This window comes from Lampetra fluviatilis, chromosome 24, assembly GCF_964198595.1.
Source record: "Lampetra fluviatilis chromosome 24, kcLamFluv1.1, whole genome shotgun sequence".
NCBI classification, from domain to species: Eukaryota; Metazoa; Chordata; class Hyperoartia; order Petromyzontiformes; family Petromyzontidae; genus Lampetra; species Lampetra fluviatilis.
In genome coordinates this window covers 10,826,577-10,844,105 of record NC_136298.1, presented here as the reverse complement: position 1 = coordinate 10,844,105, position 17,529 = coordinate 10,826,577, and the positions used below count along the sequence as shown (strand labels likewise).

Here is a 17,529-nt window from a genome sequence, read left to right as displayed (position 1 = left end):
TTAAAGTATTCACAAAGCAATCGCGTGAACGGCTGATGACCACGATGTCAACGACCACGAACAGGCACCGCTGAGATCATATGTTCGAATCCAGATGTCAGCCTCTCGCGAATAAACGTAAGGACCCACAGACTAGCTCGGATATACATGTGAAGGGCCATAGACCAAATAGAAACACACAGACTCATGGTGATGCTGTCCATAGTGTAATAATAGTTAGGTACAGGACACTGGACTAGAAATCCAGAGGTCACCCGTTCGGTTCAACGGTGTAAGTTTTGTTTTAATTGCCTCCACCTCGGTCCGCCTAGCAGTATAAATGGGTACACCGCGGTGACGCAGGACGCACGTGGTGGGGTAAAATGTGCGTGGAAGAGTAGGCCAAAATACCCTCCATAGAGTGGCTCTCTAGAGCCTTCTGCTAGCAGTGTCGTGAGCGAGTCGGGCTGCACATTTGACCATAGACTCACATCGCCCAGTGGCTCCAGGAGGAAGGGCACTGAACCACCACGACTGATAGCCGGGGGTTCGAATCTGGGTATCAGCAGTCCGGGAATCGTGTTTTGTTTGGCAGGATGATTAGCCACGATCTAGTATTGCGTGGTGGTTGGCGAACCAATGCAGAGAGCTAAGGGAATGATACTAATAAGTAAGCTATTTTTTATTTTACCAGGTGAGGCCCACTGAGCTATAGAGCTGTTTGTTCAGAAGCGACTTGACCACAAATGGTAGCACCACGAAGTGGCTTATCAAGTGCAAATTTCACGCGACCACGGGGAGAACATGCAAACTCTAAATATACTACAGGTTTCAGGGTCGGGATCGAACCCACGACCTCTTGTACACCAGGTGAGGCAGCTAACATCTCGCCACCGAGGCACCCCTGTCCGAGATGATGCTGTGACTCTCCGAGAAGATGCTGTGACTGTCCGATATGCTACCGGCAAAAGAGCAGAGTGGGACATTATTGGACGATGCGTTCCCCCGCGTGCGTTCCTTTGAAATCCACAGAAAACAATGGGGGCTGGTCTTCTTGGTTGCAGCTCTGAGCAGACCGCTTCGCCCGTGATTAGACCGGCTTCTCAAGGGTCGTGCGGTTCATGGTCTCAGCTCGGCCACCACATTTTGTGACGGGTGACGTGGCCTTGTGGTTGCGTGTTCGCCGCTTGTTGCAGAGTGGTGTGACTCAGGACTCCACTTTGGACCCCCCTCTCCCTTTGAACATTTATATCGAGGACTTAATATGTCGTTCAGTGACGCAAACTGCGCTGGTGTGCGGATGACACTGTGTTGTACACTTGTGGGTCCAAACCCAGCCGAGTGGAGGGCACGCCTTCAGAATTAGTTTTTTAAAATAATTGAGGATCGAATTTTTTTTTCGATTTAAAGCTTTCGTGACTGCAGGGATTCATCTTCTTGGTTCTTTCGGTAAAGTCACGTAGAAGGGAAATAATAAAATAATAAAAATAAAACATAATAAAATACAATTCTCACTGTGAGATATACAATTCTCACTTTAAAAATTGTATTTTATTATGTTGTATTTTTATTATTTTATTATTTCCCTTCTACGTGACTTTACCGAAAGAACCAAGAAAATTGAGGATCGGTTTAATCGTCAAAACTCGATCAATTCTAAAAAAGAACCAGTACATCATTAGACCTGCTTTGCCAGTACCAAAATATAATAATAGGGTTTTTCCCCTTTTTTTCTGGCAACAAAACTGAAACCTTTTTACAAGGATTCATGTCTGCATTAACCACAATACTTGCAGTCAAAATGCAAACAAAAAACACACTATGATAATATATGCATTGTCGAGCACCAATTGGGTCGAGGCTCAAAAAAAAGCCGTCCCTTGGTGTGGACCAATCAGTTTCAAGGACAATGCATATATTATCATTGTGTGTTTTTTTTCCCTTTTGACTGCAAGTATTGTGGTTAATGCAGACATGAATCCTTGTAAAATGTTTCAGTTTTGTTGCCAGACAAAAGGGGAAAAACCCATTATTAGAACCAGTACAGTATAGATGTGGTTTTTCAATCGGTCTGTTCATAATGAAGTGTCCATTAACCCGAACAACGGTATCCAATTTTATAGGGTCAATACATTTAACTACCCAGGCTCATGGATTGAGAAACTACAATTTGTTTTATTATCTTACGTTAATCTTAATCTAAGGCATAATCTGGAATGTTGGTACAGACATAAGTTGGCCTTGAGTCGTGCATTAAGGCATCGATTATAATTGAAGGCAGTGGTGCTTCCAGTCCTTGACTGCTCATCATAGCTTGACACCAGTAGCACAATGGGAGGATAACTGAGAAAGAAAAAAAAACACAGAGGCCATATAAATTCTGCGGAAATCTGGCTCCATTGGGAGGACAGGTCGCAAACGACGGTATTCTCCCCCATCTATGAAAATGTTGTAGCGGTTAGTGTGCGACGTTACGAACCCGGCGACCCGAGTTCGATTCCCGCTCACGGCCACCACCACCAGCACCATCATCATCATAATCCTGTAGGTGTGCGTTTGTCTTTTGTGTTCAGATTTGCGTAACTTTATTGACACAGGGCACAAGTTCGTGGACGCATTTTTCTTTCTGGAGCGCCTAATAATCCTGAGATTACGGTCGATATCTGAACGCACTCCAACATCCAATCCTTTGAAGTTCCAAATAGTTTTTCTTGGATGATGCTCCTCCGCTTGTTAAGCGATCCGTTCAGTCTATATCAATAGATAGATCTAATTATCGACTCGCTTCTTCTCATTAAGAAAGCGAGAATAATTGTTTTGGTCAGAGATTCATGATCTCATATATGTTTTTTATATATAGTGGGTTTAGCGAGACTCTCACTTCGAGTGTTTTTAATATCACGGCTGCTGAGGACAGTGCCCAAAGGGCTCAATCGCTTAGCGGCCAGCTACTAGCAGCACCGCGAGCGTAGTAATAGATGAAGAGTTCACGCCGTTGTTGAGAAAGGTTATTACTGAACTTGGCAAAAGGAGACGATGGGAGGGAATTTGCAAGTGGAGCAGTGCAAGGAGGAAAAAGGCTAAAAGATAAGTGGGACGTGTGGCGTGGTGAGTTGCCGTGTTGTTGTGGGGAGCGGTGGTGGAGCGGTGATGTTGCGAACCCGGCGACCCGAGTTCGATTCCCGCTCACGGCCAACGTCAGCAACGGTGCTGGACACCACCACCACCATCATCATCATCATCCCCCTCGTGTGCCGTGCCGGCCTTCATAGGTGCGACTCGCTAACAGCTCACGTGTGCCGTGCCGGCCTTCATAGGTGCAACTCGCTAACAGCTCTCGTGTGCCGTGCCGGCCTTCATAGGTGCGACTCGCTAACAGCTCTCGTGTGCCGTGCCGGCCTTCATAGGTGCGACTCGCTAACAGCCCTCGTGTGCCGTGCCGGCCTTCATAGGTGCGACTCGCTAACAGCTCTTGTGTGCCGTGCCGGCCTTCATAGGTGCGACTCGCTAACAGCCCTCGTGTGCCGTGCCGGCCTTCATAGGTGCGACTCGCTAACAGCTCTCGTGTGCCGTGCCGGCCTTCATAGGTGCGACTCGCTAACAGCTCTTGTGTGCCGTGCCGGCCTTCATAGGTGCGACTCGCTAACAGCTCTCGTGTGCCGTGCCGGCCTTCATAGGTGCGACTCGCTAACAGCCCTCGTGTGCCGTGCCGGCCTTCATAGGTGCGACTCGCTAACAGCTCTTGTGTGCCGTGCCGGCCTTCATAGGTGCGACTCGCTAACAGCCCTCGTGTGCCGTGCCGGCCTTCATAGGTGCGACTCGCTAACAGCTCTCGTGTGCCGTGCCGGCCTTCATAGGTGCGACTCGCTAACAGCTCTCGTGTGCCGTGCCGGCCTTCATAGGTGCGACTCGCTAACAGCTCTCGTGTGCCGTGCCGGCCTTCATAGGTGCGACTCGCTAACAGCCCTCGTGTGCCGTGCCGGCCTTCATAGGTGCGACTCGCTAACATCCCTCGTGTGCCGTGCCGGCCTTCATAGGTGCGACTCGCTAACAGCTCTCGCCCACGACAGTCTGTGGGAGCTATACGAGGGGTCTTTGTTATTGTGACCCGCAAAGGTGGTGGTGGTGAATGGGAGAGTGACTGAGTGTGTTGTTGTGACCTGCAGTGTAGTGAGTGGGTGAGTGTGTTGTTGTGACCTGCAGTGTGGTGGGTGAGTGTTGTTGTGACCTGCAGTGTGGTGGGTGAGTGTGTTGTTGTGACCTGCAGTGTGGTGGGTGAGTGCTGAGTGTGTTGTTGTGACCTGCAGTGTGGTGGGTGAGTGCTGAGTGTGTTGTTGTGACCTGCAGTGTGGTGAGTGGGTGGGTGAGTGTGTTGTTGTGACCTGCAGTGTGGTGAGTGGGTGAGTGTGTTGTTGTGACCTGCAATGTGGTGAGTGAGTGTGTTGTTGTGACCTGCAGTGTGGTGAGTGGGTGGGTGTGTTGTTGTGACCTGCAGTGTGGTGAGTGGGTGAGTGTGTTGTTGTGACCTGCAGTGTGGTGGGTGAGTGTGTTGTTGTGACCTGCAGTGTGGTGAGTGGGTGGGTGAGTGTGTTGTTGTGACCTGCAGTGTGGTGAGTGGCTGAGTGAGTTGTTGTGACCTGCAGTGTGGTGAGTGGGTGGGTGAGTTGTTGTGACCTGCAGTGTGGTGAGTGGGTGAGTGTGTTGTTGTGACCTGCAGTGTGGTGGGTGAGTGGGTGCGTGTGTTGTTGTGATGGTTGAACACAGTATGGATGAGACGAGACAACCTAGCAGACCGAGTTGTCAACATGGGTGGAGGAATCAATGACTTCACATTCACGGGGTCAGTTGCCGAGTGCCCGCAGTTAAAGGGGAGAGATCCGGCTGGGAAGTACAAAGAGGGCGAACTGAAGTAATCCATGTACTGCAGTTCAGTATACATGTCCAACGCTTCGTCAATCCACTGCTGGTCGATCATGGAGACCCTGTATATTTCACCAGACTCTACCACGCTGTTCAGGTCGGGTTGGTGTGACGGGGATGACGCAGGCCACCGTGTTCAATGCGCCGTTGCCACAACCCCGACGACCTTCTTCAAGGGCTAGACGTCAGATTTTAACACAAATGCAGCCCTCACTACTCTCTCTGGCCTCGGCCCTGCCCTCAGCTTGTGGTATTTATATTTCATATACAACAGAAAGGTGGAAAGCAAAAGGACGCAGCCTCTGTGCTGCGGTGTGCGAAAAGCCACCAGCAGTTCCTCAACAAGTACATTTTTATCGTCTTGTCTTGGGTCACCATCGTTGTTAGAAGACTGGCGTTGACGGGGAAGGTACTGTCGGCACTCGGCTGTACAGTCACTTAATTCTAGATTTGAAGCTTTCGTGACTGCAAGGATTCATATTCTTAGGTTTTTTCGGTAAAGTCACGTAGGTAAAAAATTAAAATTAATAAAAGTAAAATAAAATAAAAATCACGACGTTTCGGAGGCAACACAAGCTTCCGTCTTCAGGTGGAACCGTCACAGCACGCTTGCTGTATCAAGTAAATGAGAGATTCCAAGAGAAACTACCCCGTATATATACTGGTTGAGGGGGGGGGGGGGATGGGCCAGGACAGGCCCCCTTTTTATTATTATGGTAAGGTGCGGCTTGAGACTACGGCTAGTCTACATAACAATCACTATCGCTTTGATCCCTGTTGCTGAGCTACCACCATCTCCTCGTCTAGGCTGCATCAGCCAGAGTCTGCACAACACTTGGTATCCCCAAGAAGTATTCTTACCATTGACATAGGCCAGGGGTCGGACATCAAAAAATAACAAGAGCCCCCTTTTTTTTTGTCGAATTCAGGAACAAACTCAATATTTCAAGAGCCGTCAATTGCACGTGGAACACGAGACGGTCGTCAATAAATAACGTCGCCGAACAGTCCTCCTTGAAGAGCCGCAGATTGCCGACCCTCTTGCACACGGCGATCGAGTGCGCAGGCGGTGCAACTGCCCCGGTGCCCACAGGCCGCAGGGGGCCCAGGTGCCAGGCTTCGAAGAGAGGAGAGAAATTTTACTGGGGGCTCACATTTAAGACGACAGTTTTTTTTCTTTGGTTCTTTCGGTAAAGTCACGTAGAAAGAAAATAAATTAAATAATAGCATGCGACGTTTCGATTGCAACACAAGCAATCATCAGGTGCAAATGAAAGAGAAAACAAACCTAGTAAACTTAGAAATGTAATGCAATACAACACAGTGAGTCGGCTAATATAACAGTCGTTCTTCCAAAGATTGCTAAATTTGAGAGAGAGACAGAACACAGACACGGAGACACACAGACAGACACATAAGCAGAGAGATATAACAGAGAGACACAGAGAGATACACACATAGGCACACAGAGAAACAACGCCTCTGTGTCGAGGCCTTAAATAGAGAGAGGGGGGCAGTATTACTATGTAGTTATATTTTCAGAAGCGACTTGGCTATCACAAATGATAGCTCACCGAAGTGGCGTATCACGTGGACGTGTATAGCTGACGAATGTTACTCTAAACGCATGTTTCAAAATGTGGAGGGGAAAAAAACCGGAGGACCCGGAGAAGGACCCACACGACCACGGGGAGAGAAACACGCGGACTCCAAAAGTTACAGGCGTGTCAGGGTCGGAATCGGACCCACGCTCTCCTGCATACCAGGCGAGGGAGTTAACATCTCGCCATCGTGGCGTTCCGGCTGGTGCCAGAGCCCGTGCCAAGCGCGTAACGCACAACTGTGCGCCCATCCCAGGACCCAGCGAGGCTCAAATGAGCTCCGCTTCCTAGATCGGGCGCATTGAGTGATTTGCTTGGGAAGAGAAGATTTTGGATTGGCAGGCAGTCATGGAAGCGTGATAGAAGGAAGGTGTCGAGTGATGAATTGGAAGAGGGGGTGGGGGAGGGGTCAGAAATGAGGGCTGAATATTGATTCTTCCTCGGCAGGTATGAAATGAACTCACAAACACCTAATTGGTTTCCAGCATCGGCGCACTCTTCTCTCTGATGGCGAGTTTGTCACAGCGATGACAGAGGGTTTTCCCTCTCCGCGGTATAAGGCGGCAAAGACAATGATGGCTATACTGTACTGATGATTCCTAACAAGGGTGAAAACAGTATCGCAGTCGTCTCACTGGCCTGCTGCTGCCTAATATAATTCGGCCACAATTTTGCCCCTTTTGAGTAGGTGGTCTCGACAAAGATGTGCGCATTACAAAGGGTTCGCTCGCTTTATGCGGGTTCGCTTTATGCGGGCTCGCTTTGTGCGCCCCTTGTTTTGGACGGCATCCTCCGCATAGGCCAGTGTTCTTCATTGTAAGGTCCGCAGGCCACGAGCGGCCCCTGGTGGCCTTTAGTGGGGCGCCTGACGTGGAGGCCCCGACAATGCACAACGTGTGAAAACAACACCTATCATCATCATGCTGCTGCTGTAAAACCCAACAATGGTTTCAAATGGTGTGGCGGCCCTCACATTGATGATGTCTTATCGGCGAAAGTGCTCCACCCCCCCACCTCCACCTCTGAAAATCAAAGTTCAAAGTTCATTTATTAGGTAGAGCCCTGTGAGCCATTCGGCTCTTGAATCGGGTGCAACCGCAACAAACAAAAAACAAAAACATGAACAAGAAAACATCTTAAAGTGACCATGTGCAAACAGAAAATCCAAGAAAAGACAGCAAAATATTGCAGAAAAAAATCACCGTACACCAACACTGTGCAAATATCCCAGTGGGATGCAAGTCAAAAATGAGTGAAGAACGCTGCTCTCGAGCGATGGAAAACCTGAACTGTGCACGCAAGTTGCGTGGTGCTGCCACGTGACTTGCGAGGCAATTGCCGGGAGGAGGCCACCGGTGACAAACTGCCGCTCCTCGTTGTGTGTGACCCCCTAGAAGGCACGCGCGCAGTGAATGACTTCACGCTTTTGTCTCCAGGCTGCGCGCACGCAACCCACCCCAGCTCTCTCTCTCGCTCTCTCTCTCCGATGGGGTTCGACATCATTCTGCATAGAGCGCACAGAGGGGTTTGCTCGGTAGGGCCGAACGATTAATCGATTTCAAATCGCAATTTGAAACAATGCGATTAGCAAATCGTAAAGGCTGCGATTTTTTTGCGATTTGAAAAGTAATTTTGCTTTCTTATTGGAATAGTTTTGTTAATTATTATAACTTTATTTAACTTAACAATTGTTCTATGTTTGATTGTTCTATTTCAATTTTTGTTATAAATACATGTTGGAAGCAATTAATATATTTTAAGCCTTGCATTAGAATACATAGAGCAGTTCCTATTTTGATGGAATCATGTGGTAATGCTCCATCACATGTTTTAAATCTATTACACAGTGGATATTGAACTGAAGCTTGACTTAAAACATTTTAATCGCATTGTCAGAAAAAAAATCGCTATTTTATATTTTCCCTAAATGGTTCAGCGCTGGTTTGCTGGAGCGGTGGTGGTGGGGTGGGGGGGTTGGTGGGGGGTGGTCCCTGGTGTGGGGTGGGTGGGGGAGGAGGGGGTTGCCGTGACAACGGCGTAAACAAACAGTGGCAGCAGGGACGCGGAGTGCAGAGAGAGCCGGGGCATCGCACGGGACATGCGGCCCGCATAGGTACGGGTGGAACAGGTACGGGATAGGTACGGGATAGGTACGGGATAGGTACGCTATAGGTACGGGTGGGACAGGTAGGGGCGAGATAGAAACGGGATAGGTAGGGGCGCTCGCCGGCATTATCGCGTGTCCACGTTCTTGCCATCATCACTCCAAGTTGTACCGCCACATCCGTCGTCGTCGTCGTCGTCGTCATCTATCCCAAGGTTCATCGTGAACAGCCATCAACTGTACGTCTTAAGATGTCGTACTTATGATCGTCGTCATCATCACCGTCAACGTTACCAACGTTGTTCTATGGTTTCATATCATCTAACGAAGATGTATAATTTCATACTCTGAGGTTTTTTTTCGGTAAAGTCACGTAGGTAAAATAATAATAATAATAAAATAAAATAGCAATGCTAATGTTTTTGTTTTTTTACCTACGTGACTTTACCGAAAAAAACGTAAGAGTATGAATCCTTGCAAGTCACGAAAGCTTCAAATCTAGAATGTATAATTTCAGCAGCATTGTTTTAGGAAATGCAAACGCTGGACTGGTTTCGACATTTACTGTCTCATCAGCAGTGCCAAGCCTGACTCCGTTGATGAGACACTGTACGTCGAAACCGATCTCGAGTTTGCTTGACTTGACTCAATGCTGATGAAATAATGAATTCCCAGAAGGTTGGTGGAATGGGTAAGGACAACTTGTATTTAGTATGCGGAGATACCTATATGTGAAGGAGACGTCTGCTTATTTGTTACTTACATTCTCCACGATGGCGCTCGTGATTATGTTGAGTTATCTAAGATGTAGGTCCATCAAGTCGTAGACGAATCATCATCTACACAAGTTGCATCGTCATTATCATCACGTTGTTTGTGCCCTCGTGAAGAGTGTTCGCCGAATGTCAATGACATCATCGTCATATATCCGAGGTTCCATCATCGTCGTTAACAGCATCAACTGTACGTCTGAGTTGTATTTATGTAACACTATTTTTGTTCCTGGGTAGTAAGTGTTATTTTCTTATTGCTTATGCCTCAAAAGCATAGAAAATGGCTATTATTCCCCACAAACTTTGCTTTTGTGACCAGGACAGTGATATTTTGAAATGTACCTATTTGCAATGAGAAAACGTGTGCTTTTGTGTCATTCCTTCACATAAAGTCCTGGTCACAAAAGCAAAGTTTGTTGGGAATAATTGCCATTTTCTATGCTTTTGAGGCACAAGAAATTAGAAAATAACACTTACTACCCAGGAACAAAAAAATATATTTCTTGTCACAGTGAATAATCATCACAGTCACCACCATCACCTGCATGTTAGTTCTCAAGAGTCAAATTGAGTGAACACAGTGAATGTTTTGTGTGATTGATGGAGTCATTGGTGACCGGGTTGAAACCACCAACTCCGCTCGACTTGAGAACGTGGTCTCGTCACAAATACATCAACGTGGGTCTATGGGCCTCTGTACATCAGTGGGTCTCTATGCGAGTACAGTACTGGGTATATTGGGTCTCTTAACGAGTCTATTGGATTCTACGGGAATCTTTAGGTCTCTGCATTTAACCGTAATGAAGGTGTTTTGGGGGGTGAGATCGCGTAAATATGCGTCGTTAAACCCACCACTACCCGACTCAGCCAATTAGTAAGGTTTGTCACGTAATCAAAACGTGTCAATTCGTTACTAGTACAGCACACTGGTGCGTTGGATAGTAAACCCACAACATTTACATCATGGATAATATTGGTCGCCACAGGCGACGTGTTAAACTCTCTGTATTAAAGTTATTCTTTTATTTTTATTAATTTTAATTAAATTTTTTACCTACGTGACTTTACCGAAAAAACTAAGAGTATGAATCCTTGCAGTCACGAAAGCTTCAAATGTAGAATGTATTTAAGTTATTGGGGTGACCCGGCTGTGACCATCAACTTGCTTGGCTTGAGAACCCGGTGTCATCAAAGGTGACCGAAACTCGCACTCAGAGGTCTGAAACCCATGATCTCGCAGTGGTGCCCATTCGGCACCCCCAGCACACGGCCACTACGAAGCCCGAGTGACCATCCCACCTCAAGCTGCGTAGGATCTGCCTGCCACCTTGAAAGCCACTGCCCCCTCTACGGGGTGGTTCAGATGTCTCGTGACCTCTCAATTAATTGACCCCCCCTAAACATTGCACGTTAATTTATGTTTGAAATAAACATAACTTTCACAAAAATAGTAAGTTTTAGAGAATTAAATGTGGGGGGGGGGGGGGGTCTCAAGACATCTGGACCACCCTGGACACTAACACACCCTCTCTCCGAGGCCACGCAGAGAACGAGACGAGGTGCCGGTGTGTTGGCACGGCGCGGGAACGATGTCTGCCGCCAAAGGGGCCCCCCCGAAGGAGAAGGAGCCCCCCAACGAGGTCCACCAGAACGCGATCCTGTGCGAGTCGATCCGCAAGGAGGAGCGAAATCTGCGCCTCTACACCGAGTTCAGCATCAACCCCTACCGGAAGCGTGAGGCTGCCACCCAGACATTGTTTAAAGTGCCCCCCCCTACCCACCCACTGCCCCCCCCCTACCCACCCACTGCCCCCCCCCTACCCACCCACTGCCCCCCCCCACCCACCCACTGCCCCCCCCCTACCTACCCACTGCCCCCACTACCCACCCACTGCCCCCCCCTACCCCCCCACTGCCCCCCCCCCCACCTACCCACTGCCCCCCCCCTACCCACCCAATGACCCCCCCCTACCCACCCACTGCCCCCCCCCTACCCACCCACTGCCCCCCCCTACCCACCCACTGCCCCCCCCCACCCACCCACTGCCCCCCCCCACCCACCCACTGCCCCCCCCCCCCACCCACCCACTGCCCCCCCCCTACCCACCCACTGCCCCCCCCCTACCCACCCACTGCCCCCCCCCCCCCCACCAACTGCCCCCACCCACCCACTGCCCCCCCCCCCACCCACCCACTGCCCCCCCCCTACCCACTGCCCCTCTCTCTTGATGGGTGCGCACCCCACAACGCACAACACGCACGCACTAGAGGTGCGATCTCGATGTTGGGGTTAATCTGAAACAATACAACAACAAAAACAAAAATTAGAAAATCAGGCCTGGATACAAACCGTCGGACTATCCAAACGGCAGTGACGTCACATCCGCTGTTTTACCATCCATAGTGACACCACGAGGCGTCGTCGAGTGACGCCACTTTTGTGAGCCCCAAGACCCCTCAATAAGCATCGTGTAAAATACATGATCCGATCAGCCACATTACCGAACACCCACCAATACCAAAATTCGCCACTAAGTGACGGTGACATCACCACGGCGCCTGTGCCAGGCCAGGTGCACTTTGAGGCCACGTGAAGTGTCGAAGGCTCGCTGAGAGGAGGTCTCGGGACAGACCCAGGTGCCATGGATTGGCTGACTGAGATGACCGGTAGATGCACCAAAAGTACCCCCCACTGTGCCAACGTTCTGTATTTAGCAAATGCAGAAAGTTTTTAACACCTAACAACAACAACAACCGCCATTCGCCACGAAGTGAGGGTAACATCACCACGGCGCTTGTGCCAGGCTATGTGCACCTTGAGGCCACGTGAAGTATCGAACGCCCGCTTGCAGGAGGTCACGAGGCAGACCCAGGTGCCACGGGTCGACTGACACCTACACACTGTCCCACCCCCTACGCTGCTCTGCTCTGGTCAGTGACTCAGATTTCTGTTCAGCACCCAGAACACCACGTCCAGTATACACCTCTTGCGATAGCTGTGGCTTGGGTTGCCATTGAAAAAATAGCTTCTTAGCTCGATAGGCCTTACCCGAAATAAAATGACTGGCTGCCAGTCACATATCACCTACTCAAGTTTACCGCCAGCGCAGAAAAGTACGCAGCGAGAAATTAAGCCCTTCGCATATTATCGGCAACAGGACAATTTTGCTGACCCCCCACCCCAGCCACTCATTCATCCCACACGTTACTCCCACTCGAGCTACATTTCAGTTCCAACGAGCTGAGCTGCTTCTACATGGAACCACCCTGAGGACCTGGGGCCTGTAACCCGTCCGCGTGGCCCTCTTCCTCGTGTGTTGCAGTTTACGCCATCGCCGACAAACCGAACGCTCCATGCAACAGCCAGAGCTACGAGGATGGTACGTGCGTGTTGAGTTGGTCATTGTGGAACAGGAGGGGATCGAATTGAATCCTTGTCCTATATATATATCGCACACGTGTTCGTTGTTTTGTGTTTCCAGTTAGAGGGTGGCGGTTATTGGGGGCGCTGGGCAGTGGTGGCGCAGCGGTTCGCGTTCTGCGCTACAAACCCCGGCCACCTGAGTTGTATTTCCCAACCACGGGTTACATTATCTGAACCAGTCTTGGTCTTCAATGCGAACTTGGTGTGCCGTATAAATATCAGCACTGGGGAGGCAAAGGCGGGCTGGCGTGATGCTGGTCACACTACCCTCACGTGCACCCTGTGCCTCCCTGAACAGGTGCTTGCAAACCACATTTGCCCCCTTATTACGAATGACTATACGGGGCATCTTCGTTGGTGTTTATGGTAGTGGTGCGAGTGGTGGTGGTAATTTTGGTGATGATTCTGGGTGCTTATGGCCGACGAGGCAAGGAAGAGAGTTCGATACCAGGACACTGCCGGTCTGCACACCTTACCGCTTACAGCTGTAGTAGCATCGTGTGATAATCACCCCACAGCGAGCATGCCCATGTACTGATGTGCACAAGAAACTTCTCCAAATGTCAGTCGGGCACAGCATTCACTTAAGTATCTTGTGTTGTACAGAGTCGAGACAGGGCTCATTTGTTTGACGATGACATACGTACGACCTTTGACCTTAGGGATTGGTTAAAAAAAAACGCGACCTATAATTTCCCCTGTTTTAATCTTAATTGGGTTTAAGAATCGTCGACTATGCTTACAAACCGCACAATTGAGTTGAGAGTTGCGATTTTATTAAGTGTAAAATTCAACATTTCATGACATGGTTGGGAGTCGTTTGGTGGGGAAGGCATCTGATTCAGTGAAATGTCACGCGCATTTACCAGCACTCTAACACCACACACGGTAACGCGCAGTGCACCTGGTGAGTCGGGGGATCGTTCGATGTGATTTTTGTCAATGAGCCAGGACTAGATATGTCACTTATCAGTACCACCTGAGATGGCAGAACGGTTGCAATTCCTCTATGTGACAAATAACGGTGAATTGTGCGATAACTGTTTGAAATGAGTGGCTTATCAAGTACTTCACTCTCAAATAAATAACCCTCAAATAACCCCGAAAGTTGTGCCACCTTAGCTGGTACCGATTTCTAAATTGGCCTCACGGACTACATCGCTCGCTCGCTTTGCCCGTCCTCTGCCAGCCGCCTTCACCGCGGCGTTTCGCCGAGCGGCGCAGGGGCCGCGGGAGAAGTTCACCTTCCCGCAGACGGAGGCGCAAGAAGTGGGGTGGAACAACGCTCCCCTGGTGTGGGAACCATCACGGCCCCTGGGGGAACCCGTCACGGTCACACCACAGCGAGCGCAACCACAACCACCAGTCGGCCGCACCGCAACCATCATGCAACCACGCCACAACACAAACACCACCCATAGAGCTTTCCTCCAGAAATCGCTTGACCACAAGTGTAATCCAATAGCTACCACCCAAATAGTCTACCAGTGATTACCTGGCTACCATCAGCACCCAGCCACACCATAAAACGGCTACCACCACCACCCAGCCACACCACAACACGAGTACCACCACCTAGCCTCCCAGAATTATTGCAACCGTAATCTTCGTCAACAGTACCATCGTGCTCAACTCGCCTGACCACATTGACAATCGACCACGATCATCATTATCCAGTCTTGCCACGACCACCATCTACACGACCTCCCACAACCCGCATGATCAGACTGGTGTCCATTATGGTTCTAGATTTGAAGTTTTCGTGACTGCAAGGATTCATACTCTTTGTTTTTTTCGCTACGTTGTCCCCACCTGAAGAAGGACGCTTGTGTTGCGCCCGAAACGTCGTGATTTAAACATTTTTTACCTACGTGACTTTACCGAAAAAAACAAAGAGTATGCATTACGTTTCTATTTAATGCTTTCGTGACTGCAGGGATTCATCTTCTTGGTTCTTTCGGTAAAGTCACGTAGAAGGGACATAAACAAATAATACAAATAAAACATATCTTCTTGGTTCTTTCGGTAAAGTCACGTAGAAGGGAAGTAGCCGAAACGTCGTGAGAATTGTATTATTATGTTTTATTTTTATTATTTTATTACTTCCCTTCTACGTGACTTTACCGAAAGAACCAAGAAGATGAATCCCTGCAGTCACGAAAGCTTTAAATCGAAAAATAAAACATAATAAAATACAATTCTCACGACGTTTCGACCACAACGCAAGCAGCCGTCTTTAGATGAAGAACAGGTCTGTCGGAACGACAGCGTCTGAATGAACACCACCAAGCTTGGCAGCGTATATTTAAGCTGGGTTAGAGGAGGAGGGGCGCCTTGACATGCAAATTCCTTTGTCAGAGTGCAGCAGGGTGCATACGTTTTCACCAGAGCGCAGAAGGGTGCATACGTTTTCACCAGAGCGCAGAAGGGTGCATACGTTTTCACCAGAGCGCAGAAGGGTGCATACGTTTTCACCAGAGCGCAGAAGGGTGCATACGTTTTCACCAGAGTGCAGCAGGGTGCATACGTTTTCACCAGAGCGCAGCAGGGTGCATACGTTTTCACCAGAGCGCAGAAGGGTGCATACGTTTTCACCAGAGCGCAGAAGGGTGCATACGTTTTCACCAGAGTGCAGCAGGGTGCATACGTTTTCACCAGAGTGCAGCAGGGTGCATACGTTTTCACCAGAGCGCAGCAGGGTGCATACGTTTTCACCAGAGCGCAGCAGGGTGCATACGTTTTCACCAGAGCGCAGCAGGGTGCAGCAGTCACACTGTGCCCCCACCCCCCTCCACACACTCAGATCGACACGGACCGCACGGACCGCAGGCTGAACTTCCCTCGCCAGGGCTCAGAGATCACGACCTACATGGAGGCGGCGTGGCGACTCAAGGAGCAGACCCAGAACCTCAAGTGACGGAGCCTCGTCCACCCACCAGCTCCCTGTTCACTCGTGGGAGAATCGTCCGTCCATGTTCACCCGTGCGCAAGAAGTCTCACTCACCCTTACTCTCAACCAGTGTCAGCGGTGTGTGTACTTGGTGTACTCAGAGGCAAGATAGGTGTTCGCCCATCCCATCCCCCCCCCCCCCCATTAATTGTTGAGCTAAGACGCAGCCTCTTTCTCCATCGCCTGAAAAGCGGCCCTCATTCGTAAAGTGACCCAGTCAATGCGTTGTTACATCCCACATGCCCAGGAATCCAACTCTTGTTTTGCTGATTTGCTGACGTGTCTGTCGGTCATCCCTGCGTTCATAGCTCGAGCACCCCCAACATGTTGTACGGGGACGAGCGATGGATTAAACATCGGCAACGATCACCTCTACGAAGTTGCAAGTTCTGTGAGAGAGTGCGACCTGACCTGGACAGTGGGGACGATGTTTAATGGAACGATTTGATTGGTTGCGCTTGATAGAATGATATTGGTTAACACTTTGCGTTGGTATCATTGCACTATGATTAATAATTTCAACTTGTAACGTGCACAGTATGTTGAACTGCTTTCGCACCATACGTAGCCAACTGTGCTAATCGAAGGTGTGGGGGAAGGACAACAAACTAAACACAAAAAGCAGTTCTAAACACATTAGTTCGTCAATATAGATGATTCAAAAGTGCATAGCTCCAGTGGCTTCCGAATATCGGACGGAAGAGCGTTCCAGACGGCCGCAGAAGCGCATCTGAAAGCGCCGCGCGATGCAGTGACCGTCGTCTTTGTTCGATGGCCAGCGAGGATACACAGCCATGCGGGAAGGCAGCCACGCGGTGAGCCATCGCAGAATTTCTTCCCGAGCTCTGTGGACCTCTATCTATTAAGCTGCTATCATCAGCCAATTAATGAGTTCATACGGTGCCAGGAAACCTGAGCATCTGGATAAAACCCACACATTACGAGAGGGGGGGACACATACACTATCCCATACACATGGAGACCTTATTGGCTTTACTGCCTTCTCCTGGCGAGCGCGTGTAATGGGTACCTCGATGCGCTTGGTTAGGAAGTTTCACAACACTTTGGTGGTGGTGGTGGCCCACCAACCCTCCCCGCCTCCACGGTGCTGGATCACAGACCGCCGTGCGTAGAGCGACCATCGCCCCGGCAAAGTAAACGCATGTCCGTCGTTCCACTATTAACTGGAAAATCAAGAGCGGTACCAGCATTACCGAAAGAACCAAGAATATGAATCCCTGCAGTCACGAAAGCTTGAAATAAAAAAAAAGAACAACATCGTTTTAACTAATGACCCCAATCAATGTCTTGCCTTTGACGATCTCACTCCCGCTCAGATTGCGGTGATTTTAGCGCCACCACGTGGCCAGGCGCCAGAGTTGCCCTCTCGTGAAGACATCGTTCTGCTCAACATCATCACGCAATGCTCATGAGCGTCGAGTGGCCAATGGGATGTGTAAATAAACAACCCACGTGTTTGCGTGACGGAACAGATGTGGGGAAGGAGGCAAAATGTTCGCTTGTTAATTTCTGAGTTGTGTCAATTATTCTGAGTCGCGGTTTGCGAGATGTTAACTACCTCGCCTGGTATACAGGAGGTCCGTGGGCTCGATCTCGACCCCTGACGCCTGCTGTATATTTGGAGTCTGCATGTCTCTCTTTCTTATCATCACGGTGGCTAGGAGATGTTAACTACTTCGCCTGGTATACAGGAAGTCGTGGGTTCGATCTCGACCCTGACGTCTGCTGTATATTTGGAGTCCGCATGACTCTCTTTC

General features: G+C 49.5%; 1 protein-coding gene across 3 annotated transcripts; it reads left to right on the top strand.

The window, feature by feature from the left end:
- The first annotated feature begins 8,532 nt into the window (after positions 1-8,532).
- Positions 8,533-16,312, top strand: CFAP144 (cilia and flagella associated protein 144). Of its 3 annotated transcripts, none has more exons than XM_078867872.1 (5): positions 8,533-8,628; positions 10,924-11,111; positions 12,701-12,757; positions 13,991-14,094; positions 15,605-16,312. In XM_078867872.1, exons 2-5 carry the CDS (start codon positions 10,967-10,969, stop codon positions 15,716-15,718), a joined length of 420 nt encoding a protein of 139 aa, XP_078723998.1. In that variant the 5' UTR covers positions 8,533-8,628; positions 10,924-10,966; the 3' UTR covers positions 15,719-16,312. The 3 variants fall into 3 exon arrangements, with proteins under 3 accessions (XP_078723998.1, XP_078723997.1, XP_078723999.1); XM_078867871.1 differs by having other exon boundaries at positions 8,546-8,613; positions 15,605-16,309; XM_078867873.1 differs by lacking the exon at positions 8,533-8,628 and adding an exon at positions 8,638-8,843.
- The last annotated feature ends 1,217 nt before the right edge of the window (positions 16,313-17,529 follow it).